The sequence below is a fragment of the Mobula birostris genome, chromosome 2, assembly GCF_030028105.1.
Source record: "Mobula birostris isolate sMobBir1 chromosome 2, sMobBir1.hap1, whole genome shotgun sequence".
In the NCBI taxonomy this organism is placed as follows: Eukaryota; Metazoa; Chordata; class Chondrichthyes; order Myliobatiformes; family Myliobatidae; genus Mobula; species Mobula birostris.
In genome coordinates, this window is record NC_092371.1 from 86,309,142 (window position 1) to 86,335,977 (window position 26,836).

Here is a 26,836-nt window from a genome sequence, read left to right on the forward strand (position 1 = left end):
ACCACCACCCGATCAATAGTTTCCCCTCCCAGTGAGGGAATCCATTTGACCAAATTGTTCAGGAGACAAATAGGCCCTCTGCACAAAATGCTGGAGGAATTCAGGTCAGGCAGCGTCTACAGAGAGGATAAAGAGTTGACATTTCAGGCCGAAACTCTTCATTAGGACTGGAAAGTCATTTCCACCTGCCCCCACCTCTCTCTCCCCCACCCCCAACATACCTGTGGCACAGAGGGCATGTAGTACCCGGAGGGCAGCAGGGAGCCCAGCAGCGGGCTGGGCAGCGTCCTCACGTTGGCCAGCCGCTGCATGTACTGGTTGGTGAGCTGTGCCTTGCGTTCCTCCTTGCGCTGCGCCAGGGCCACGTAGAGGGGCTTAGTGCTGACGATCCGCCCGTTCATCTCCGTCACGGCCTTGGTGGCTTCCTCAGGCGATGAAAAACAGACAAAGCCAAAACCTTTACTGTGGCCTCCTTCTGTCATTACCTGAGTGGGGGGTGGGGGGGGGTGATAAATTGGAGGAATGTAAAAATACTGAGGGGGAAAATCACTGGGGTCTCTCTCATCCCCCCCCTTTGTGACACTTACCTGGAGTTGTAGACGAGGGGCCCAAATTATTGTTGTAGACCCCCACCGTCCATCCCACAATCTCTGTGACCCACTACCATCAGGGAGGAGATACACGAGCACCAGGACTAGGACTGTCAGACTGGGTAACGGCTTCTTCCCTCAGGCTGTGAGACTGATGAATACCTTGCAACCACTGAGATCTCATCACTAGGACAGTGAGCTGTTTACTCTTTACCTGTGTTGCACACTGCATGTGTTTTGAATTATATTTATTAATGGTAGTATTTTGTTTTATGTGCTGTGTAACATATCTTTATGGGTGCACTGTTGTCTGGGGCAACAGCCTCGTTTGGTTGTATACATGCAAGTACACTCAGATGACAATAAACTTGAACTCCGAGTCACATGAGCCCTTCAGGGCCACGGCAACCATCAACCACCTAGTCAACAGATCTCCCAGTGAGGGAACCGCTGGACCAGTTAACCCCCTCCCCCCAGAGAATGATACGTCACAGAAACAGAGCCTTGGGCTTCTCCTCTCCTCACTGACTGTGTTAAGACTACACAACATAGGAGCAGAATTAGGCCATCTGACACATCAAGTCTGCTCCGCATTCAATCATGGCTGATCCTTTTTTTTTCCCCCCCGTCTCCTCCTCAACCCCAGTTCCCGGCCTTCTCCCCATAACCTTTGATGCCATGTCCAATCAAGAACCTATCAAACTCTGCCTTAAATACACCCAACGACCTGGCCTCTACAGCTGCATGTGGCAACAAATTCCACAAATTCACCACCTTTCAGCTAAAGAAATTTCTCCACATGTTTTGAAAGGGCGCCCCTCTATCCTGAGGCTGTGCCCTCTTGTCCTAGACTCTCCCATCATGGGAAACGTCCTTTCCACATCTACTCTGTCTGGGCCTTTCAACATTCAAAAGGTTTCAATGAGATCCCCCTCATTATTCTAAATTCCAGCGAGTACAGACCCAGAGCCATCGAATGTTCCTCATATGATAACCCTTTCAGTCCTGGAATCATCCTTGTGAACCTCCTCTGGACCCTCTCCAATGCCAGCACATCTTTTCTAAGATGAGGGGCTCAAAACTGTTCACAATACTCAATGATGGGGCTGAACCTCAGCATCACATCCCTGCTCTTGTATTCTAGACCTCTTGAATTGAATGCTAACATGGCATTTGCCTTCCTCACCACTGACTCAACCTGCAAGTTATCCTTCAGGGTGTTCTGCACAAGGACTCCCAAGTTCCTCTGCAGCTCAGATTCCTGAATTTTCTCCCTGTTTAGAAAATAGTCCACACATTTATCTCTACTACCAAAGTGCACGACCATGAATTTTCCAACATTATATTTCATTTGCCACTTTCTTGCCCATTCTCCTAATCTGTCCAAGTCCTTCTGCATTCTACCTGTTTCCTCAACACTACCTGCTCCTCCACCAATCTTGATATCATCTGCAAACTTGGCAACAAAGCCATCTATTTCACCATCTAAATCATTTATATACAGCATAAAAAGTGGTCCCAACACCGATCCCTGTGGAACACCACTAGTCACTGGCAGCCAACCAGAAAAAGATCCTTTTATTCCCACTCACTGCCTTCTACCAATCTGCCAATACTCTAACCACATTAGTAACTTTCCTGTAATACCATGGACTCTTAACTTGGTAAGCAGCCTCATGTGTGGCACCCTTCTGAAAGTCCAAATACACAACATACACTGCGTTCCCATTATCTATCCTACTTGTAATCTCCTCAAAGAATTCCGACAGGTTCGTCAGACAAGATTTTCCCTTAAGGAAACCATGCTGACTTTGTACTATCTTGTCCTGTGTCACCAAGTACTCCATCACCTCATCCTTAACAATTGACTCTAACATCTTCCCAACCACTGAGGTCAGGCTAACTGATCTATAATTTCCTTCCTGCTGCCTTCCTCCTTTCTTAAAGAGTGGATTAACATTTGCAATTTTCCAGTCCTCTGGCACCATGCCAGAGTCCAATGATTTTTGAAAGATCATTTCTAATGCCACCACAATCTCTAACACTGCCTCTTTCAGAACCCTAGGGTGCAGTTCCTCTGGTCTGGGTGACTTATGTACCTTTAGGTCTTCCAGCTTTTTGAGCACCTTCTCCCTTGTAATAGTAACTACACTCACTTCTCTGCCCTCACACCCTTCAACATCTGACACACTGCTATTGTCTTCCACGGTGAAGACCGATGCAAAATACTCATTTAGTTCATCTGCCTTCTCCTTGTTCCCATTATTCTTTCTTTTCCTAATATTTTTATTAAATTTCATACACACAAATACAGAATTCATAAGGGTACTTATAAATCAAAATAAGAGCACAAAATGCACTATATATAAATCACACTGATACAGTCATGGTATTCCATATTCATGATCAAATAAAATAGAATTATGAAATATAATATGGTTAATAATATTATAAAAAATCTACACCCACTACCAAGACAAAGCTGGTTGGTGAAAAAAAGGAGTACTTTACCATATAGTGTTTTATAATAATAGCCCAGATCTATATTTTAATAACAATTCAAAGATTTTTAAAATAGTTCAGAAAGGGTCCCCATAGCATTTGAAAATCTTGGTTAGAATCAGAAATCAAACAACAAATCTTCTCTAAATTTGAACATGACATAACATCGCATAACCATTGAGCATGTGTGGGGGGGGGCAACCTCCTTCCATTTAAGCAAGATCACCCTCCTAGCCATAAGGGAAATAAAAGCCAGGGTCCGCAAATGCTTCTCGGTGGATTGTCACCTTGTCGTGGTGGAGAAGCTTGTGTAGTCCTCTGATCCCGAGAGCGATGCCGTTTGGAGCTATGCTCCTGGTAGGGTCACCCATGGCGGTAAGGTCGAGGGCGAGAAAGAAGAATCCAACCAAGACCTCAACGGTGGAACAGACGGACAAAGTTACTTCGAACTTAATGGCTGTGAAGGCGGATGAAGGCTGCAACAAATCCATCAGCTCCAATCGTTGTGGTTTCCATGCCATTGGAATCAGTTGGTTGATTTGTGAAGTATCGTGTGCTTCTTGGAGTGCAACATCAAGTACACATTAAACAAATACATGCACAGGCGTCTTTGCTCTGTGGGCCACTTCTTCAAAATGAAGACCTTCATCCTCGACCTCGAGGGATAGCCATGACCCGCAAATGAGAAGGCTCCAAAATTATAGCTCTTTCCTCAACAATACCAAATAAGGCAGTCAAAGGATTGGGCTTAAAATTAACTTTAAAAGTACAGAAGTTTGGAATACATCTTTCCAATATTTTTCAAGGCTCAAACATGACCAAAACACATAAATTAATGAAGCCTCTCCATTATTACATCTGTCACAATAAGGAGATATATCTGCGAAGAGAGCTTGTCTTTAGACATGAGCCCTATGTACCACTTTAAATTGTAGGAGGGAATGACGAGCATATAATGATGAAGAATTAACCAAGTTCAACCAATGATAAACTTATCCCCCGTTATTATTTCTCCTGCCTCATTTTCTAGCGGTCCTATATCCACTCATTTCTCTTATTTTTAAACATACTTGAAAAAACTTTTACTATCCACTTTGCTATTATTTGTTAGCTTGCCTTCATATTTCATCTCTTCCCTTCTAATGATTTTTTTAGTTGCTCCGTGGGGTTTTTTTTTTTTTAAAAACTTCCAAATCCTCTACCTTCCAACTAATTTGTGCCAATTACGCGTGACTGCATTTGATTTAAGATTGTGATTTGTCACAAGTAGAAACATGAAATGCGTCCTTTGCATTAACAACCAACACAACAGAGGGATGTGCTGGGGGCAGCCCACAAGCATTGCCACACATTCCAGCACCAACAGTGTGTCCACAGTGTTCAGCAGAACAACACAGCACAAGCCTTGTTCCCTCCTCACACCCACACATATGTAAACGATCCTTGAACCCCAGGTCAGGCTGTTGGCAGCCCGCAGTGGACTTGGATTCGGACACAAATCCCTCTAAACCAGGTGTTCCAAACCCTTTTTACTCCATGTTTTTTTTAAGTTAAAGTCTGTATCAAGCCTTATAGGTTCATCAGGCCAGTGCTTATGCTGCTTTCCTTTTACTCCGTGGACCAATCCCATAAACCACAGGGTCCATGACCCCAGTTTGGGAACTCCTGCTCCAAACTTTTCCCAACCATGAACTTGTTCAAATGCCCTTTAAATGCTCCAGTTGGATGCACTTTTATTATTTCCGGTGGTAGCTCGTTCCGCAGACTCAAAAAAATCTATCCCTCAGGTCCATAGAATAAAAACAAAGCACAGTTCAGTCCCTTTGGCCCACAATGCCATGCTAACCCTTTAACCCAGTATACAGTCAATCTAACGCTTCCCTGCCACGTAGCTCTCCATTTTTCTGTCATCTATTTGCCTATCTAACAATCTGCCTCTTCCACCACCCCTGGCGTGACACCGGTTTATTGAGTTACTTATTTAAGAGAGACAGCACGGAACAGGTGCAGAGGATTAATGGGACAGTTCAGCACAGTACAGGCCCTTCAGCCCACAATGTCATGCTGACCTTTTAACCTTCTCTAAAATCAATCTAAACCTTCCCTCCTAAATCTGTCCCCCTCACCTCACCACTCAGAAACTCCCACCTCAGAGAAGACCGAGGCAGCCTGGGGAAATTTTCTCAAACCATTGTACTGCTATTGAACCAAGTTCAGCCCTTCAAATCCGTTCTCTCACTCTGCGGGAAGCCCTGCAGCCTTGGTGTTAGAAGGCTGTGAGTTCAAGCCCAAAGGGTCTGCATCATCGTCAGTGCTGAGGGAGGACAGCATCACACGATTGGTTGTGAAATTCCAGGGGCTTTGCCTGCAGGCAGGAAAGATCTTCTGGTACAATTCTGGAGAACAGCAGGATATCCCTGAATCAGAATCAGGTTTATTGTCACCGAGATACGTTGTGAAATGGGTTCTTTTATGCATTATCCACAAGTTAGTGCACAAATATTAAAATAGATTAGAGCAAAGCAGTGAAGCAGTGTAAACAATAAATGAGGGAGTTACAGATCCTGGAAACATTCTTTAGTGAAGCACCCAGGGCTGTGACTGTGCATTTCAGCTGCAGCAGCCCTAAACGGGAATATTTGATGATTCCCTTTGGAGCCCGAAGAGTGATCAGAAGTCTGGAATTCAAAACCCAAGAGCTAAAATCTGGAGACAGGAGGACTGAAGTCCGTCTGTGCATGGGAGGGGTGGGGGGTATAAAGCACGCTTGTTTTGCTGTTATTGTGTTCTGATGAAGATTGTGGGCTTTCTATGTCAGTAAAGGAATGCGTGATGACACGTGCAGGCTGCCCCCAGCACATCCTTAACTTGGGGTGTTAATGCAAATGACACATTTCACTGACCCGAGATTGAGACTGACATTTCACTGTATGTTTTGATTTGCACGTGATAGACAAATCTAAAGCTGAGCTCATATACCATCTAGGTAGTCTCCAACCCCTTGGTATTAACATAGAATTCTCCAATTTCTGGTAATTCCCTCCCCCTCCCTTCCCCTATCCCTATGTCACTCTGCCCCCTCCCCCAGCTGCCTATCATCTCCCTCATGGCTCCGCCTCCTTCTACTACCCATTGTGTTTTCCCCTATTCTCTCTTCACCTTTCCTGCCTATCACTTCCCTGCCTCCCTTCCCCCACCCCTTTATCTTTCCCCTTACTGGTTTTTCACCTGAAACATACCAGCCTTCTCCTTCCCACCCTCCCCCCACCTTCTTTATAGGGCCTCTGCCTCCTCCCTCTTCAGTCCTGACGAAGGGTTCCGGCCCGAAACGTCGACCGATCTTTTCCACGGATGCTGCCCGACCTGCTGTTCCTCCAGCGTGTTGTGAGGAAAGCTGAGCTGCACACGGTCACCACCTTCAACCCGCCTACTGTCCTTGTCAATAGTTATTCCACAACCAAAAACAAATCGGAAGCCTTGTCGATGTCAGTGTCTGAGCTCACGCTGGCTACTACCACACAATAAACTCAGGCAGACAGTTACGGTATCACAGCAGCCGGAGCACAGAGCCGCGCAGGGGTCCTACTCCCCAAGCCATAGTTCCCTCTAAGCTGGGCGGGTGTGCAGCCAACAGTAACCGAGATGCCCTCGCTCACACAGACTTTCTTGTCACGCTGAACGAGAAAAAGTTCACGAAACGTGAAAGATTTCTTTGCTGAAGAGTATAAGAAATAGAGTACAATAAAAAGTTTGTGATTTTTCCATTTCCATTTTAAATATTCATAGCATGCATATTACAAGATAGACATTTAAAGTGTCACACAGCTTTCAGGCCGCGTAAAAATTTCCTGCTCAGAGCAATGGTTGGTCTGCCAGCTGTTTAAAGAAAGAATCAGAGGGAACATTGGTGGCCACACTCCACTCGATGGTGTTCCATTCAGCTCCCCTGCCACCCTTCCAATTTCTAGTGCCCATTGACGCAGAGAAATTGGCGGTGGAGAGAATCAGCAGATTTAAACTCCTGGGTACTAACATTGGATGATGTGTCCCAAGCCCAACATACAGATGCAACCACAAGGACATGCGTCAGGGTCTTCATTTTCTTAGGAGGCTCAGCTCGACATCCAACAAACTTCTACAGAGGTACTGTTGATTGTGTCTTAACAGGCTGCATCACCATCTGGCATGGCTATTCCGATGCACACAGAGTGGAGGGCCATCCCTCCCCACCATCGGTAGTATCTACAGGAGGCACTGTCACAAGGCGGCAACATCCAAAGATCCCCACCATCGGGGCCCCGTCACCTCCCAGTGAGCAAGGAAGTCCCACAGCACCAGGTTCAAACACAACTACTTCCCTTCAACCATTCTGTTCTTGAACCAAACAGCCCAACCCTAATCACTGCAGTTAATCAACACTATGACCACTTCCTTCACCAAAACAGAAGATTCTGCAAATCCAAAGCGCCACAGACACAGTGTTGGAGGAACTCAGCAGGTCAGGCAGCATCTATGGAGAGGAATAAAGAGTCGACATTTCGGCCGAGACCCTTCATCAGAACTCTCCATAGATGCTGCCTGAGCTGTTGAATTGCTCCAGCATTTTGCGTGTTACTTTTGGTTTCGATAGTGTTTTGTAGTAACAATTGTATATCATTTATGAGTTTTCCTGGGGATGTTGTCTCTGACGCTGCTACTAGTTCGCTTTGATTACACCTGTGTCCATGACAATAAACTCGTCTTCAGCTTTGCCTAAAGTACCCCCGTGCCCTCCATCCCTGCCCCCCCCCCCCAAAATTGCCCAGCCAGCTGCCAAACCCATTCTGCGGCCGGTTCCCGGAACAGTGGGGAAGAATGGCTCGTACCTTTGCACTGGTAATGGTTCCGTAGGGAGCAAACTCCTTCCTCAAACGCCCATCATCAATGCTATCATGTAGGTTCTTCACATACAGGTTCACCCCCTGAAAGACCAAGAGGCAACAGGATATGACAGTCTCAGGGGAATGAGAAGGACGCCTGAGGAATGGTTCTCTACAAACTGTTCATTCCCCTTGGGCTTCTCCGGTCCCTCGGTGCTGCCGGCAGGACCCAGGAGAATTTATCCTCAGAGACCATCGGCCAGTTAAACAAGCAGGGAAAAAACACACACACACACAAAAACAATAAACCAGTGTTGGAAATGTGATCTGAAGTGAGAAGGGTCAATAGACAATAGGTGCAAGAGTAGGCCATTTGGCCCTTCGAGCCAGCACCACCATTCACTGTGATCATCCACAATCAATATCCAGTTCCTGCCTTATCCCCATAACCTTTGATTCCGCTATCTTTAAGAGCTTTATCCATCTCTTTCTCGAAAGCATCCAGAGACTTGGCCTCCACAGCCTTCTGGGGCAGAGCATTCCACATATCCACCACTCTCTGGGTGAAAAAGTTTTTCCTCAACTCCGTTCTAAATGGCCTACCCCTTATTCTTAAACTGTGGCCTCTGTTTCTGGACTCGCCCAACATCGGGAACATGTTTCCTGCCTCTAATGTGTCCAATCCCTTAATAATCTTCTATGTTTCAATCAGATCCCCTCTCATCCTTCCGAATTACAGTGTATACAAGCCCAGTCGCTCCAATGTTTCATCATATGACATCCCGGGAATTAACCTTGTGAACCTACACTGCACTCCCTCAATAGCTAGAATGTCCTTCCTCAAATTTGGAGACCAAAACTGTACACCAAAGGGTCGGGGGGGGTGGGGGGGGGGGGGAAGAAAAGTCCACGAATGTCACAAATTTCCTCTTTTTAAACTTAGAGGATGCAAGACAAAGGAGTACCAGGCCATTCAGCCCATCGAGTCTGCTCTGATATCGCTTCTTGGCCGATTTATTTTCCCTCTCGTTCTCCTGCCTTTGCCCCATAACATTTGACATCCTGAATAATCAATCGATCAAACTCCACTTTAAATATACCCACAGCCATCTGCGACATTGAATTTCACAGATTCACCACCCTTGGGCTAAAACATTTCCTCATCTCTGTTCTAAACTGACATCACTCTATTCTGAGGCTGTGCCCTCTGGCCCTAGACTCCCCCACAATTGGAAACATCTTCTCCACATCCACTCTATCTAGGTCTTTCAATATTCGATAGGTTTCAATGAGATCCCTTCATTCTTCTAAACTCTGAGTACAAGTTCAGAGACAAATGCTCCTTATATGTTAACCCTTTGTTCCTAGAATCATTCTCATGAATCTCCCCTGGGCCCACTCCAATGTCTGAACATCCTTTCCTAGACACAGGACCCCAAAACTGCTCACAAACCAATGGTTTGGTACTATAGCTGTCAATACAATGCTTTACAGTTCTGGCAGCAAGATCGGGGTTCAATTCCCACTGCTGTCTGAGGAGTTTGTACCTTCTCCCCATGATTGTGGGTTTCCTCTGGGTGCTCTGGTTTCCTCCCACAGTCCAAAGCTGTACAGGTTATGGTTATGGTTAGTGAGGCTATGTTAGTACGGGAAACATGGTGACACTTGCAGGCTGCCCCAGAAGAACCCGCACTGATTTGATTTAACACAAACGACAATTTCACAACACATTTTAAAGTACATGTAATAAATAAAACTCAATTTATTTGTAATCTTTAAATGTAGTCTGACCAGTGTTATTGTTTTTTTTAAAGCTACACCACTACATCCCCGCTTCTACATTCTAGTCCTCTGGAAATCAATGCTACACATAGGTTGAATGGCAGGGCACTGAATGGCCTCGTGAGGGCCCACGCACAGTTACTCACCAGATAGCGACTGCTACGTTCCTGCTTCATCAGCTCGAATTTGCACCGTAGCTCATTCTGCCGTTCCGCCTTCTTCTGCGCTCGTCCGACATACACAGGCCGACTGTTAATCTCCTTGCCATTCATCTTGGCCACGGCCTAGGGACACATCACAGCGCCATGAGCCAGGACTAGGCTGCAGGTTCTCCCCTGCCCCCATGGCGCTGATCATAAACATCCCTGTGAGCTAGTGCCGGTCTGCAGGCACTCCTCCAACCCCTCCGAGTGCACACTCACAGCAGAGGGACAGAACGTTCGGCCTAGAACATCTCTGCTGGACACAACACCAAATCTAACAACGCAGAACTACATACCATCTGCCTGATCCATTTCTTGGTTTAATCATTATCTTGCATGTATTTAGTCTGGGCCAGGGATTAGAGATTGCAGGCCTGTCTGCACATTTGAGAGTCTGGGGCCAAAGACGGGAGCCCTGCAGCTGCCTGCCTTCGGGTTGGGGGCCTCTCTGTGTGTTTGGCTGGGTGGGTGGGTGGGCAGGCACTCGGAGGACAGAACTTTGTTGTTGCTGCTCACGTTTCTTTGCTGAGCATAGTGGATGGATTAATGTTGGCTCCGGAAATGCGTGGGCTGCCCACAGCAAATCCTTGAGTATTTTGGTCAATGACACAATGAGGCATTTCACTGTACACGTGACAAAAGGAGACCAGTACCAACAGGAGGCACTCCAGATACCAGCACAGCGAATCCCACTGCTCCCGCTCCCTGGGGTGAACACCCCTCACCCTTACCTTACGTGCGTCTTCGTGCTTCTCGAAGTTGACAAACCCAAATCCCTTCGAGTGGCCGTACTGGTCAGTCATCACACGGACACTCAGCGTTTTTCCTTCAGTGGGGAGCAGTACGGCAAGTCAGCGCGTGAATAACAGAAACCCATAGGTGGGAGACGGCAGGCAAAAAGGTCAAAGTACATGTGTTATCAAATACTACCCTGAGATTCATTTTCTTGCAGGCATTTACAGGAAAGCTCACTTTCCAGGACTCTCCAATTGGCGCTCTCAGTATTATTTATTATCATAGTAATTAGGACACCACAGTGGCTTAATGCCATTACAGCTGGGGGGTTTTCTGGAGTGCAGAGTTCAATTCTGGCATTGTCTGTAAGGAGTTCTCCCTGTGAAAAGTGTGGGCTGCCTCTCGGTGCTCTGGTCACCTCCCAGACGTTGTCCAAAGACATACCAGTGGTGGGTTATTGCAAATTGTCCTGTGATTAGGCTCAGGGCAAGCAGGTGGGTGCAGCCTGTTGGGCCGCAAGGACCTGTTCTACACTGTACCTCGAAATAAGGGGTTCCCAACCTTCTTTATACCATGGACCCCTACCATTAACCGAGAAGTCTGTGAACCCCCCCCAATCTAAGTAAATAGTTTATTTATTGTATGTGCAGCTTGATTTCTTTCACACATTGGCTGTTCGCGTGCAGTTTTTCCACTGATTCTATGGTATTTCCTTGTTTTACTATGAATGTCCACAAGAAAATGATTCTCAGGAGGTATACAGTGATGCATGTAGTCTTTAATAAATTTACTTTGAACTTTGAAAAATAAAATGCAATAACATTTACAAGAAGCTACACAAACAGAGACTGACAAAGAGCCAAATGAAATGGAAATACTGAGAGCATGAGGCAGATCCAAACCCTGCCCCTGAACCCCCTCTCCCCCATCTCCACAGTAATTCCTCCATCTGTCAGCTAATCGCACCCCCGGTTCAGGAATCCTCCCCCCACCCCCCATACACATCTCCACTGGGGCCGGTCCCCAGTGTCACACACATCACCCAGGGTTGGACCATCTCCCATTGAGGTGCTACAGAGTTTGAGAAGACTACTTCGGGGGGAGGGGCACGCGCAGATGGGGGAGTGAAGCTGAGGTACGAGGGGACTGGGACAGTGACTCCAGTCCCAGGTCATCTTTCCTTTCTCCCGCACATTATCTGGAAATGAGGCGGCGGGGGGGGGGGGGGGGGTGTAACCCTGGTTTACCGATTCCTTCCCAAACACTCAGTTTCTGGGATCCTCCTGCCCCAGAAGTGTCTCGGCCCCCAGCTTTGTGGGTCCCACTTATACAGAACCAGAACCTCAAAGGAGACATCTCAATGCCTCAATTTTTCCCAATGGGAAGGGAATGGGGGAGTGGGGCAGCTGGACAGTCTGTGACTACAGAAAAGAGGCATGAATGAATTGGCCACGTGGGTGTAATAGGGTGGTGCAGGCACTGGGAGCCAAAAGGGCCTGTTAATATAAAATAATAAAACCCAAACTGACCAAAGACACTGAAGATTTCCCGCAGGCGGCTGCTGCTCATGGCTTCACCAAAGTTCTTGACGTAGATGTTGGTGTACTCGTGAGCTTTGTTACCAAGTTCTGCCGCTCTCTCCTTGTGGGACTTGAAGTGCCCTACAAACCTGGTGCAAACAAAGTCCAATTCAGCATCCAATCAAAATAATCCTCACCCAGCATTAACCGTCAGCTCTTCACGGTCCATTACAGCCAACAAAACAACACTGCAAAACAAGAGCAGAATTAGGCCATTCAGTCCACCAAGTCTGCTTCGCCATTGTATCATGGCTGATTTATCATCCCTGCCCACCTTTTTCTCCTGCCTTCTCCCCAGAACCTTTGACACCCAGATTAATCAAGAACCTCTCAAATATACCCAAATGACCTGGCCTCCACAGCTGCCTGTGGGAAAGAATTCCACAGATTCACCACCCTCTGGCTAAAGAAATTCCTCCTCATCTTTGTTCTAAAGGGACATCCCTCTATTCTGAGGCCGTACCCTCTGGTTCAAGACCCTCCTACACTGGAAACATCCTTTCCATGTTCACCATCTGGCCTTTCAGTATTGGATGGGTTTCAATGAGATCCCAGCTTCAGTTTATTGTTATTCAATAATAATTCAACATGTATACCAAACATGTATACCCAGCAACAACGAAGGAACTGTGATGTGTTTACAAGTCAAAATGGTGAGTGATTTGGAGGGGGATTTCCAAGTGGTGGTGTTCCCTGGTATCTGTTCTCGCCCTCCTGGATGGTAGTGGTCGTGGGTCGGAAAGGTGCTGCCTTAGAAACTTTTCTGTGTTGTTGCAGTGCATCTGGTAGATAGTACACACTGATGAAACTGCGTTGATGATGAGGGATTAGATGATTGTGGAAGGGGTACCAATCAAGTCGGCTGCCTTGTACTGGATGGTGTCGAGCTTTTTGAGTGTTGATGGAGCTGCACTCATCCAGGTGAGTGGTGAGTATTCTATTACACTCCTGACCCGAGCCTTGTAGATGGTGGACAGGCCTTGAGGAGTCAGGTGGTGAGTTACATGCTGCAGGATTCCGAGCCTTTGACCTGCTCTGGTAGCCACAGTGTTTATATGGCTAGATCAGCTGAGTTTCCTGTCAATGGTAACCCCGAGGATGTTGATAGTAGGGGATTCAGTGATGGTGGTGCCACTGACTGTTAAGGGATGATGGTTAGCGCCTCACTTGCATGGCTCCAATGTTACCTGCCACTCATCAGCCCAAGCCTGGATATTGTCCAGGTCCTGCTGCATTTGGGTATGAACTGCTTCACTATCCAAGGAGTCACGAATGGTGCGGAACATCTGTGAACATCCCCACTTCTGACGTTATGACAGAAGGAAGGTCATTCATGAAGCAGCTGAGGAGGGTTACCAATCCGCAGGTCTTTGAAAAGTGGAGCACCCAGAGGAAGCCCAGCTGATCACAGGGAGAGTGTACAGACAGTGAGGGGAATTGAACCCAGGTCACTAGCACTGGAAAGGGTTAATCTAAATGCTATGTCTGAGCCTGCACTGCCCTTTGTGTAACTGTATTCTGGCTTCCTTTATACTGCCTCGACGGAATGACCGGCAACGTGGTGGTTAGCACCATGGTTTACAGTGCCAGCGACCCAGGTTCAATTCCCATCACAAAGTGGTTATCACAGCACTTTGCAGTACCAGGGACCCGGGTTCAATTCTCAGATGCTTCCCCCTGACCATGTGGGTTTCTCCCAAGTGCTCCAGCTTCCTCCCGGTTGGTAATTAATTGTCCTGTGATTAGGCTAGGGTTAAATTGGGGATTGCTGGGCAGTGAGGCTCGAACCAGTCTGGATGGTGCTCGAACAAAAGCTTCTCACTGTATCTCTGTGCCTGTGAGAAAGATAAACTGAGAAAAGCCTTTGCAGTTGAGCGAGCTTTGGACAGGGGTTAACCAACCTGGGCTCCGTGGACCCCTTGCTTAACGTGTTGTTCCATGGCGTAGCAATGTTTGGGAATCCTTGCTTCAGAGCAAAGGAGATGAGGGGTGACTTGGATGTGCATGAGATGATACGATTGACTGGACAGCCAGAGACTTCTCCCCAGCGTGGAAATGGCTAATACATGGGGTCATAATTTTAAGGTGATTGGAAGAAAGTAAAGGGGGGGGGGGTGGGGGAATGTCAGCGTGAGTTGTTTACGCAGAGTGGTGGGTGTGTGGAACACACTGCCAGGGGTGGTGGTAGAGGCAGATACTTTAGAGACATTTAAGAGATTCTTAGGCACATGGATGAAAGAAAAGGCAGGCTCTGTGGGAGGGAAGGGTTGAATTGATTTGGGAGAAGGTTGAAAGGTCATCACAACATGGTGGGCCAAAGGATCTGTATTGTGCTGTTCTGTGTTCTAAAGGTGGTAACTAAAAGTGAGAAATATTGGCAATGAGATAAACTGTGCAAACCAGAGACGCAATGGAACAGGTCAGTACAGATCTGAAAACAGCAGACACATCAAACAAACTTACATTAAATATCAGCTCCAACCACAGGCACACCCTCACCTTCCTATAAAGGATTAAAAGCCACCTCATTTAGTTGGCAAACCACAAGCTCAGCTGATGTAGATTCAACAACTGCTGCATTTGTTTGTGAAAGGGGGCCACTTGCTCAGTCTCCATGTCTCTGGAGACTGACAGAACAGAGAAGGGGAGCTGCACTGACCAGGCACAGGTCTGCCCCGTCAAATCCTGCTGGGTTGCCCCTACGTGTCTCAAAGACTCTAGCAAATATTTTACTGAGAGCATTCTGACTGGTTGCATCACCGTCTGGCATGGAGAGGCCAATGCATGGGGTCAAACAAAGCTGCAGAGGGTTGAAAACTCAGCCAGCTCCATTGTGTGCACTAACCTCCACACCAGAGGACTTTTTCCAAGAGGCAATGCCAAAAAAAGGCAGCAACAGCAAACCACTTCTGAAGAAAAATTTGCCGAGAACAATCATGGTCAAAAGCCCATGATCGCCCACTGCACACAATGATGATGTCACACAACATGGCACACAATGTTGGTGAATGCCTCAAGACTGCATCCATCACGAAGGACCCTCACCATCTAGGACATGCCCGGTTCTCATCACTACCATCAGGGAGGAGGTACAGGAGCCTGGAGACACGCACTCCATGCTTTAGAAACAGCTTCTCTCCCGTCAGATTTCTGAATGGTCTATGAACACTACCCCATTAGCTTTTATACAGTTTTTATTGTAAAAATTTTATGTATTGTACTGCTGCCACAAAATAATAAATTTCATGATCTTTGCCAGTGATAATAAACCTGACTTTGAAACCACAACTATCAATCGGTCATCACGGCTTTTACAGAGAAAGTTGAAAACTCTCAGCAGGTGAAGCAGCATCAGTGAAGAGGGGCAGAGCTAACATTTCAGGTCAAAGATCTTTCGCTAGAATTGGTAAAAGGAGCAAATTGTAGGAAGAATGTGTGTTGTCCTGAGGAAAGGCCGTCACTCTGAATCCCCAGTGACTATTCGCCACCATGAATCCTCGTTTCTCTTTACACAGAGATCATCTAGCCTGTCAGCACATCCAGTATCTCCAATATGCAAAGCATCAGCAAGCTCCAATATCTGAAGTTTGTTACCAAGAATGGAAAGCTTGCTTGTCTCATGGTGAGGTGTGTTCCCAGACGGGGTTTTCATCAACAGCCACACAGCCTGAAGTCCACCACTGTTTGCTTGCTGGGGTTTGGGAAGGAAGAAGTGTTTCTGGCTGAGGACAGCCCCGAGCAGTGATGCAACATCAGGCTCTGTGCTCCCTAGCTGGGATATACACGGAGACATTCATACACTCAGCGTACGCCTGCTCGCTAGTGCAAATATCTCATCGGCCAATCACGTGGCAACAACTCAATGCAGAAAAGCACGCAGATGTGGTCAAGAGGTTCATTGTTCAGACCACACCAAGTTCCACTCCTGTACCTTGACCACTGAGTATATACCTGTACAACGCAGGTCTTTCAGTTCACCATGACTGTTCCAAATTAAACCAAATCCCTTCTGCTGGTATATGATCCATGCCTGTCCTGAAATATCTGAAATAGCCTCTGAAATATCTCCTCTATCATATTCACTTTCACCACCACCACTGGCAGCACATTCCAAGCACTCACCACCGTTAAAAATATTGCCCCACATACCTCTGGGCGGCTCAGCAGTGTATTGGCCAGTGTAACACTACTACAGCATCAGTGATCTAGACTCAAATCCTGTCCCTGACTGTAAGGAGTTTGTATATTCTCCCCGTGACTGCATGGCTCCAGTTTCCTCCCACATACCAAAGACAGAAACACAGAAAACCTACAGCACAATACAGGCCCTTCAGCCCACAATGCTGTGCCGAACATGTACTTTAGAAATTACCTAGGGTTACACATAGCCCTCTATTTTTCTAAGCTCCATGTGCTAATCCAGGAGTCTCTTAAAAGACCCTATCGTATCTCCCTTCACCATCATTGCCAGCATTCACCATTCTCTGCATTAAAAAACTTACCGCTGACATCTCCTCTGTACCTACTTCCAAGCAACTTAACTCCATGTTAGCCATTTCAGCTCTGGGAAAAAAGCTCTGACTATCCACATGATCAATGCCCTCATCATCTTATACACCTCTATCAGGTCACCTCTCATCCTCCATTGCTCCATCCTCCACTCAACCTATTCTCATAAGACATGCTCTCCAATCCGGGCAACATCCTTGTAAATCTCCTCTGCACCCTTTCTATAGTTTCCACATCCTTCCTGTAGTGAGGTGACCAGAACTGAACACAATACTCCAAGTAGAGTTTGACCAGGGTCCTACATAGCTGTAACATTACCTCTTGGCTCTTAAACTCAATCCTCAAAAAATTCAGTCAGGATCATAAGGCACGACCTGCCTTTGACTAAGTCATGTTGACTATTCCTAATCATATCATGCCTCTCCAAATGTTCATAAATCCTGCCTCTCAGGATCTTTTCCATCAACTTACCAACCACTGAAGTAAGACTCATTGGTCAATAATTTCCTGGGCTATCTCAACTCCCTTTCTTGAATAATGGAACAACATCTGCAACCCTCCAATCCTCCAGAACCTCTCCCGTCCCCATTGATGATGCGAAGATCATTGCCAGAGGATCAGCAATCTTCTCCCTCACCTCCCACAGTAGCCTGGTGTACATCTCGTCCAGTCCCAGAGACTTATCCAACTTGACGCTTTCCAAAAGCTCCAGAACATCCTCTTTCTTAATGTCTATATGCTCAAGTTTTTCCAATCCGCTGTAAGTCATCCCTACAGTTGCCAAGGTAGTGAATACTGAAGCAAGTTATTCATTAAGTACCTCCGCTATCTCCTCCAGTTCCATACACATTTTTTCACTATCACACTTGATTAGTCCTATTCTCTTAGGTCTTATCCTCTTGCTCTTCACATACTTGTAGAATGCCTTGGGGTTTTCCTTAATCCTGCTCGACAAGACCTTCTCATGGCCCCTTCTGGCTCTCCTAATTTCATTCTTAAACTCCTTCCTGTTAGCCTTATAATCTTCTAGATCTTTACCATTACCTAGTTTTTTTGAACCTTTCATAACCTCCTCTTTTCTTCTTGACTAGATTTACAACAGCCTTTGTACACCACAGTTCCTGTACCCTACCATCCTTTCCATCTAATTGGAATGTACCTATGCAGAATTTCATGCAAATATGCCCTGAACATTTGCCACATTTCTGCCATACATTTTCAAGAACATCTGTTCCCAATTTATGCTTCCAAGTTCTTGTCTGATAGCTTTATATTTCCCCTTACCTTCCTAACTTGTCTGTTCCTATCCCTCTCCAATGTTACTGTAAAGGAGATAGAATTGTGATCACTATCTCCAAAATGCTCTCCCACTGAGAGATCTGACATCTGACCAGGTTCTTTTCCCAATACCAGATCAAGTTCAGCCTCTCCTCTTGTAGGCTTATCTACATATTGTGTCAGGAAACCTTCCTGAACACACCTAGCACACTCCAACCCACCTAAACCCCTTGCTCTAGGGAGATGCCAATCAAATTTGAGAAATTAAAATCTCCCACAACAACTCTTATTATTACACCTTTGCAGCATCTGTCTCCCTATCTGCTCCTCGATGCCCCTGTTACTATTGGGTGGTCTATATATTAAAAAAAAACACCCAGTAGAGTTATTGACCCCTTCATATTCCTAACTTCCATCCACAGAGACTCCATAGACAATTCCTCCATGACTTCCTCCTTTTCTGCAGCCATGACATTATCTCTGATCAACAGTGCCACACCCCCACCTCTTTTCTCCCTCCCTGTCCTTTCTGAAACATTTAAAACCCAGCACTCTAAGTAACCATTCCTGCCCCTCAGCCATCCAAGTCTCTGTAATGGCCACAACATCACAGCTCCAAGTACTGATCCAGGCTGTAAGCTCATCCAAGACATACCAGTTAGGATTAGTAAATTCTGGGCATGCTACGTTGACACCAGAAGCATGGCAGTAATTGTGGGCTGCCCCCAGCACACCCTCAGACTGTGTTGGTTGTGGATGCAAACAATGCATTTCTCTGAATCTTTTTATGCATGTGACAAAAAGCTAACCTTTATTTTGGATCAGAGACAATGAAGGAACAGTGATATATTTCTGAGTCAGGATAGTGTGTGGCATGGTGGGCAGTTTCCAGTGGGTGGTATTCCCCGTATCTGGAAGAGGTGGTGGGTTTGAAAGGTATTGTCTGAGGAGTCTCTATGAGTTACCACAGTGCATCCTTTAGATAGGACCATGAGATACAGGAGCAGAATCAGGCCATTTGGCCCATCAAGTCTGCCTACGATTTCATCATGGCTGATCCATTTCCCTCTCACCCCCAACGTACAAGATCGATCCATGGATTAATCTACAGGTTATCTCTATGTCAGTGTTAAGTGTCTAGCAAGCTAACACTGGGTGATATACAACCCATTTTGGGGAAAAAAATTTCAAATTATAATTTTTTTAAATGAGGGTTCACATCAGCCCACAGCCCCGGTGCCTCAGAAGGAATGATTTGGAGATAGCATCTGGTCATTTCCCTCCTCCATACCCCCAACCCAGGGACGACACTTACACTTTACGGTCATTCAGCAACATGCCATTCATCGTTGCGATCGCTTGGTTGGCAGCTCCCTGCGTCTCGAAGTGAACAAAACCATAGCCTTTCGATCCACTTTCATCACTGACCACCTAGGAGGAGGGGGAGAAAAGTTTTCGAAAGCTGCAGCTCTAGAAATAAATAAATGCTTAATGATGAGGCACAATTAAGGTGATTGGAGGGAATATAGGGAGAGTAGTGGGTGGAGGGAGAGGCAGAGACTGTCGGGCGTTTAAGAGACTCTCAGATAGGCACATGGAAGCTGGAAAACCGAAGCAGTGGAGGAGGGAAGAGTCTGTACTGTGCTGGAATACTCTGATTGAGGTCACACACAGAAAAACACACACACACACACAATACAGCAAGGTAGCGTTCACAGGCCTTCCGAATTTGGATAATGGAGGTGAAGAAGCTGTTCCTCAATTACTGAGTTTGTGCCTTCTGGCTCCTGTACCCTCTCCCTGATGGTAGCAATGAGAAGAGGGCAAGTCCTGGGTTATGGGGATCCTTCATGATGTTGAATACCCAGTGTCCAGGGCCAAGGACTGGTGGTCAGAGGTGGCCTGTCCTGTAAGTGGTTGGGTATCAATGACTCTTACCCGACTTTTCATTTACTGCTCCTAATCTCCAATTCCCCCTCATCCCCATCCCCTTGACACCCATGCTGCCCCCAACATTCCTACAACCAAGTGAGCTACGACGTCAATGCACATCGCAGCTCAGCACCACCTTAACTGAAAATTTCTGGAACGTCCACCCTGTCAAGTGGCAACCCCGCCATTTCCCACGTTCACCCAAAAAGAAAGGCTGTGCCTCTGAAATTGTCAGCATGGTTGGGAACCCTCCTCACCAGCAAACTGTAACAGCTCAAAGGACACAAGAGATTCTGCAGATGATGGAAATCCGGAGTAATACACAGTAAATGCTGGAGGAACTCAGCAGGTCAGGCAGCATCTAGGGTGGGGAATAAACAGTCGATGTTTCGAGCCGAGACCCTGCTTCAGGACTAACGAATGATTAGGTTTATCATTGCAAATCTTTCCAATCCATGTACCTGTTCAACTGTTATCTAGAATTACTGTACCTGTCTCAAACACTCTCTCTGGCAGCTCATGTCACATCAATACCACTTTTAGTTGCCCCTCAAGTTTATTAAATTTTTTCCCACCTTAAACCTGTTCCCTCTAGTTCTTGATTCCCCAAACTTGGGAAAAAGACTGAGTACATTCACCCGGTCTCTGCCTCTTTATTCTCCTGAAGACACACGCTCAACATTTCAGTAACAGCTTCTTCCACTCCATCATCAAATTTCAGAATGATCCGTGAACACCGTTTCACTATTTCACACTACACGTGCGTGGGGGGTGGAGAGTACCAGGTACACACGACGGGCGGCAGCTCCGGTGAAGAGGGTTAACGTGTCTGCTCTGGGGCAGCTCACTCACCTGTGGTCCCCTCCGGACACTCAGCTCTCACCTGTGGCTTTCTGTAGCTGGTTGCTTTCGAAAGCGTCCACACCCTGCTACACCGCAGTGACAGGCAGGTGGGGGTAGCTGGAGGGACTCGTGCCCTGGTGAGGTAGGGACACGCCTGTCCACGCAAACAAACTCAGCACTGGTGGTCCGGGCGGATGAGATTTACAATAGCCGGGAAGGCAGATCTGCAACACTTTGAGGGGAGTGAAGGACGTGGCAAGGCACAGACCGTGACATGGTCATCCACTGCAACCAAGGAAGAGCCCAGTTCGTGACGACTACTCGTACCACTGGACCCGGACTTCTGAGGTTGGGAGAGTGGGACTGGCCCAGTGCAAAGCCTTTTCCACTTTAAAAACTCCTGTCATTGTTGGATATGACAGACAACACACAGAGGCGCAGATATAGACATTATTGTAATTAACATGGTTCCTTAAGGTTGTCATAGACAGGGGAGTTACTGGGGACAAGTTCTCACTACCTAATAATGCTCCCAATGGCGTGCATCTCAAATAGCCTCCAACCACTGTCCAGCTCCTGGCCTTCACACGTGGCTTAGTTACTAAGCTCAGTGGAACTGTTTCTACTGACAGCAGAAGGGGCAAAGATGGGTTACTGGTGCTTAAAAGCCATTGCTTTGGAGAAATGGGGTTCGTCAGCTGTGGTTGGCAGCTCATCTAGGAGAGGGAGAGGGAGAACTCCGATCTCAAACCACCACTGCCTTGCAGTTATACCCACTCATGGGGAAGGGCTTGGGAGTATTATTATGTATTAAGTACTGCTGGGGCAAAACAACAAATTCTACAACATATTGCAGGCATATGAAACCTGATTCTGATTCTGAAGTTGTAAATGAGCCACCAGCCACGGAACCATGGTCTCACCTTGCAGGATAGAATGTTTCCAAATGCAGAGAATGTGTCGTACAATGCCTTGTTATCAATGGATTCATCCAGGTTCTTGATGAAGATGTTTCCCACTCCCGACTTGCGCAGGGACGGATCGCGTTGAGACCACATGATGCGGATGGGGCGCCCCTTAATGACCTCGAAATTCATGGTGTCCAGAGCGCGCTCAGCTGGAGAGAGAGAGAACAGAGAGTTAATGCTCCCACAGAGTAACACTAACCCAGCCCAGCACCAGGGTACACATAACCCACACCACATTACAGAGGTTTACATTGTAGAGTTATCGGACATGGAAACAGGCCATTCAGTCCAACTCTCACATGCTAACCAAGATGTCTGCCTGATTTACCCACCTTTGGTCCATATCCTGCTAACAATCCCAGTCCATGACTTCTCCAAATGCCTTACATTTGCTAACAGCTCATTTCATATACCCACCACCTTATGCTTTCCATTGCCTTCTTCTGGGCAGAGTCTTTACAAGGCAGGTGAGCCCAGCCATTATCAATACTCTTCACAGGTTGTCTGCTTGGTGTCAATGGTCGCATAACCGGGACTCGTGAGATGTACGACCATCCACCACCTGCTCCCATGGCTCCATGCGACCCTGATCAGGGGGCTAAACAGGTGCTACACCTTGCCCAAGGGTGATCTACAGACTAGCGGAGGGAAGGAAAGCCTTACACCACCTTTTGTAGAGGCTCATCTCCACCCCGTTACTCAAGCAGCTCAGCACATTTGACAAGATTAAAAAGCACACAGTTCCTGTGATTCACATGGAAGGTTCCCTTTACTGACAGCCTGGATGGAACCACAAGCGAAATTGTATTTTAAAGCTGCAGGTGATTTAAACTGAAAGAACAGGCGATGCTGGAAGCACTCAGCAGGACAGGCAGAATCTGCGGAAAGAGAACAGTTAATATTCCAGGTGCCTCCTGAACATTAACTACCGAGACCACGAGATACAAGAACAAAATTCATCCATTCAGCCGATCGAGACTGCACTAAAGGGGAGAGGAAATGACTGGAGGTTGATGAACACCTGTCCTTTCACCCCTTCTTCTCACCTGCACATCACCTCCCTCCGGTGACCCTCCCTCCTCCCTCCATTGTGAACTCCCCTCTCCCATCAGATTTGGTTTCTTCAGCTCTTTATCTTTTCCACCTCTCAACTCCCAGCTTCCTACCTTATGCACTCTTCCCAACACAACTACCTTCCCCCTCACCTGGTCTCACCTATCACCTGCACCTGTCCCACTCCACCTTATTCTGGTTTCTGCCTCCTTCCTTTCCAGTCCTGATGAAGGGTCCCAGCCCAAAATGTTATCCCCCTCCATAGCTGCTGGCTTACTTGCTGAGTTCCTCCAGCTTTTCATCAGTTTTAAAGAGGGATCCCTGTGCCCTCAGATCCTGCATTCTTCTACCAATGGAAACATCTTCTCCATGGCCACTCTATTGTGCTGCCTGACCTGCTGAGTGTTTTCAGCATTTTTGTTTCTTTCTTCCTGTAGATCACACGGGACATTACACAAGTAGTGGGGTCCCTGTCATTTGCAGGGACACTGGGGGGGGGGGGGGGGGGGAGTTGGTGATTGATGAAAAGGTCATTATTCATAACTCCATTCCTCAGTTGGTTGGGGAGGGGTCACAACTGGGCCAGAATACAATTCCTTCCCCAAGGGACATATGGCACCTTTACGCAGGAAACAATGTGCTGACTTCGGAAAGAGTCCAGAGGAGGTTAATGAGAATGATCTATAAATGAAAGGGTTAACATACAAGGAGCATTTGATGGTCTTGGGTCTGTATTCGGAGTTAAGAAGAATGGCGGGGGGGGGGAAATCTCATTGAAACCTATCAAATACTGAAAGGCCTAGATCAGGGGTTTCCAGCCTGGTGTGCATGGAATAACCCCTCCCCTTGGCTAATGGCAGGTGTCCATGGCAAAAAAACAAGGTTGGGAAACCTTGGCCAAGATAGAGTAGATGTGGAGAGGATGTTTTCTGTAGTGGGGGAGTTTAGGAGCAGAGAGAACAGCCTCAGAATACAAGGCATTCCTTTTGAACAGAGATGAGGAGAAATTTATTTAACCAGAAGGTGGTGAATCTGTGGCATTTGTTTCCACAAGTCATTGGGCATGTTTAAAGCTGAGGTTGATAGATTCTTGATTAGTCGGGGTGTCAAAGGTTACAGGGAGAAGGCAGGAAGATGGATTTGAGAGGGATAATAAATCAGCCATGATCAAACGGTGGAGCAAACTTGAAGGGTTAATTCTGCTCTGATGTCTTGGGGACATACATGAAGTGGGTGGGTGGGTTTTGCAATAATCCAATGGATTCACAGGCGTGGCTGTCAAAAGCATCATTGATTTCTTTAATTTAAATCCCCAGGTAGATTCGAACTTGCATCCCCAGATCAGTGGCCCAGGTCTCCATCTGCTAGCCCAGCACCTTGACTGCCCTCACACTCACCGTCAGCCGGCTGCTGGAAGTTGATGTAGGCGTAGCCCAGGGAGCGCCGGGTGACCACGTCCCGACAGACACGGATGGACATCACGGGTCCAGCAGGAGAGAACTTCTCGTACAGCATGGCTTCTGTTACATCCTGGTGCAGGTCCCCGATGTACAGAGAGGCAATGGGGTATCCTGGTCCGGCTGCGTTCATCCTTGGTTTTAGCTCAGTTCTGCAGGGAAGTTCAACAAGAGTAACTTAACCAGGTCCAAGGACAGGGAATTTATTTACTTAGATATAAAGTGTAGAAAAGGCTCTTCCAGCCCACCAAGCAGCACTGCCAGCAACCCCCAATTTAACCCTAGCCTAATCACAGACAATTTACAATGACCGATTGACCTACTAACTAGGATGTCTTTAGACTGTGGGAGGAAACTACAGCACCTGGAGAAACCCACTCATTCATTCCACAGGGAGGACGCACAGCTCCTTACAGAGGTCACCAGGGCTGAATTTAGAACTCCAATGCCTCGAGCTGTAGTAGTGGCACTCTAACCACGATGCTACCGTGGCACCCCAAAATAGACTCTTGACTTCATAATCTACCTCATTATGACCTTGCACCCGATTGTTCATCGCTGCACTTTCTCTGTAGCTGTTACATTTTATTCTGCATTCTGTTAGCTTGTTCTTCCTCAGTGCACTGTGTAACGAACTGATCTGTACAGATCACATACAAGACAAGTGTTTTACTGTATCTTAGTACACATGACAATAATAAACCAATGCCAATTGTCTATACAGGGATCAAACCCCAACCTTAGCATTATCAGTACCACCTTCTAACTGTCTGAGCTAACCACTGTTCCACAACCTTCCTGTCTCCATTTACATCCCTGGGGCCAGGACTCACTTGGCACACAGTGGGTACACAAATAGGAGGAATTCAGTAGGTCAGGCAGCATCTATGGAGGGGAATAAACAGTTGACATTTTGGGCCAAGACCCTTCATCAGGACTGGAAAGGAAAGGGGATAGAAGCCAGAATAAGGTGGGGGGGGGGGAGAAGAAATGGGAAAGGGTACACACTGTCAGATGATAGGTGAGACCAGGTGAGGGAGGGAGTAAGAAGCTGGGGGGAGATAGGTGGAAGAGGTAAAGCTGAAGAAATCTAATAGGCGAGGACAGTAGACCATGGCAGAAAGAGAAGGGGGGAAAACAGAGAAGGGGTCTTTATTAAGTCCTGATGAAGATTCTCAGCCTGAAACATCAATTGTTTATTCCTCTCGTGGATGCTGCCTGACATGCTGAGTTCCTCCAGTAGATTGTGCATTCCTGCTGAAGGGTGTCAGCCTGAAACACTGACTGTTTATTCCTCTCATGGATGCTGCCTGACTTGCTGCATTTTTCCAGTAGATTGCATATTGCTCCTTCCCCCACCCTTCTAGTTCTGGCTTCTTCTCCCTTCCTCTCCCTTCCTTCCAGTCCTGATGAAGGGTCTCAGCCCAAAATGTCAACCGTTTATTTCCTTTCTATAGACACTGCCTGTCATGCTGAATTCCTCCAGCATCAGTTGAATCTCTTGTGGATAAAGGAATCTCGTGTTTGGTTTTGGATTCTGTTGGCAGACTAGATGTTGGGCAGGAGGGAAGATAAAGCGAAAGGCAATTCTCTGGGTCTCACACCAAAGTCATAGTCAATGCAAATAATGATCATGCCTCTGAAACATTCCCTCAGTGAGAACAGGGCTCACATGATACCTCCCACCACTGAACAGGGGTCAACAGACAAAACTTCAGAGTTATTATCACTGGAATATGTCATGAAATTTATTGTTTGTGGCAGCAATACATCGCAAATACACAATTAAAATTATAAACTACAATAATATATAAATTAAATAAGTAGTAAAAAAAGAGAAAAAAGGGAAATAATGCTCATGGGTAAAATTCAGAAATCTGGTGGCAGAGGGCAAGAAGCTGTTTCTGAAATGTTGAGTGTGTCTTTAGGCTCCTGTACCACCTCCTTGACAGCAGCAGTGAAAAGAGGGGATGTTCTAGACAACAGGGGTCCTTAGTGATGAATGCAACCTTTTGGAGGCATCGCTTTTTGATGGTGTCCTCGATGCTGGGGAGGCCAGTTCCTGTGATGGAGCTGGCTGAGTTTACAACTTTCTGCAGCTTTTTCCTCATCCTGTGCAGTGACCCGTCTGTACCAAACAGTTGATTCAGGTTGAAGAATTAGATTGTTGCTAATCAGCAACTAAAAATGCTGGAAATTGGGGAGGAGTTGTTCAGCAGAAATGCACAACAGAGCAATAGACCCCCATCTTCTCCAAAGACAAAACTTCTTGTCCAATCCAAAGTTCAAAGCCATTTCCATGAATAAACACAGCCAGTGGACAGCACACTACACGGGGATGTGTGAACAGGGACCCCTTCATGTTGCAGGCTAGGGACATTCACCAAGATTTATTGAAAACTCCAAGAACCAAGTCCAGAATGGAAGGACATTCGCCACACTCAACATCTACAGCAAAGCAAACAGCAGGGAGGGACTGTATTCACCTCCCTTTCCTGGACTCTCTATGCCCCAGGGAAACTCAGCTTTAGAGAAGCAGTTAGGT

General features: G+C 46.8%; 1 protein-coding gene across 1 annotated transcript in view; it reads right to left on the minus strand.

Annotated features, from left to right (window-relative positions):
- LOC140208653 (embryonic polyadenylate-binding protein-like) overlaps positions 1-24,431 on the minus strand; it is a 49,912-nt gene extending 25,481 nt beyond the window's left edge. The window contains exons 1-8 of the mRNA XM_072277501.1: positions 24,232-24,431; positions 21,737-21,930; positions 19,354-19,469; positions 12,201-12,340; positions 10,668-10,762; positions 9,880-10,017; positions 7,958-8,053; positions 222-485 (exon numbers count right to left, since the gene is read on the minus strand). Coding sequence (XP_072133602.1) covers positions 222-485; positions 7,958-8,053; positions 9,880-10,017; positions 10,668-10,762; positions 12,201-12,340; positions 19,354-19,469; positions 21,737-21,930; positions 24,232-24,424 — 1,236 coding nt within the window. The 5' untranslated portion in view covers positions 24,425-24,431. The remainder of the gene's footprint in view (positions 1-221; positions 486-7,957; positions 8,054-9,879; positions 10,018-10,667; positions 10,763-12,200; positions 12,341-19,353; positions 19,470-21,736; positions 21,931-24,231) is intronic.
- Between the last annotated feature and the right edge of the window lie 2,405 nt (positions 24,432-26,836).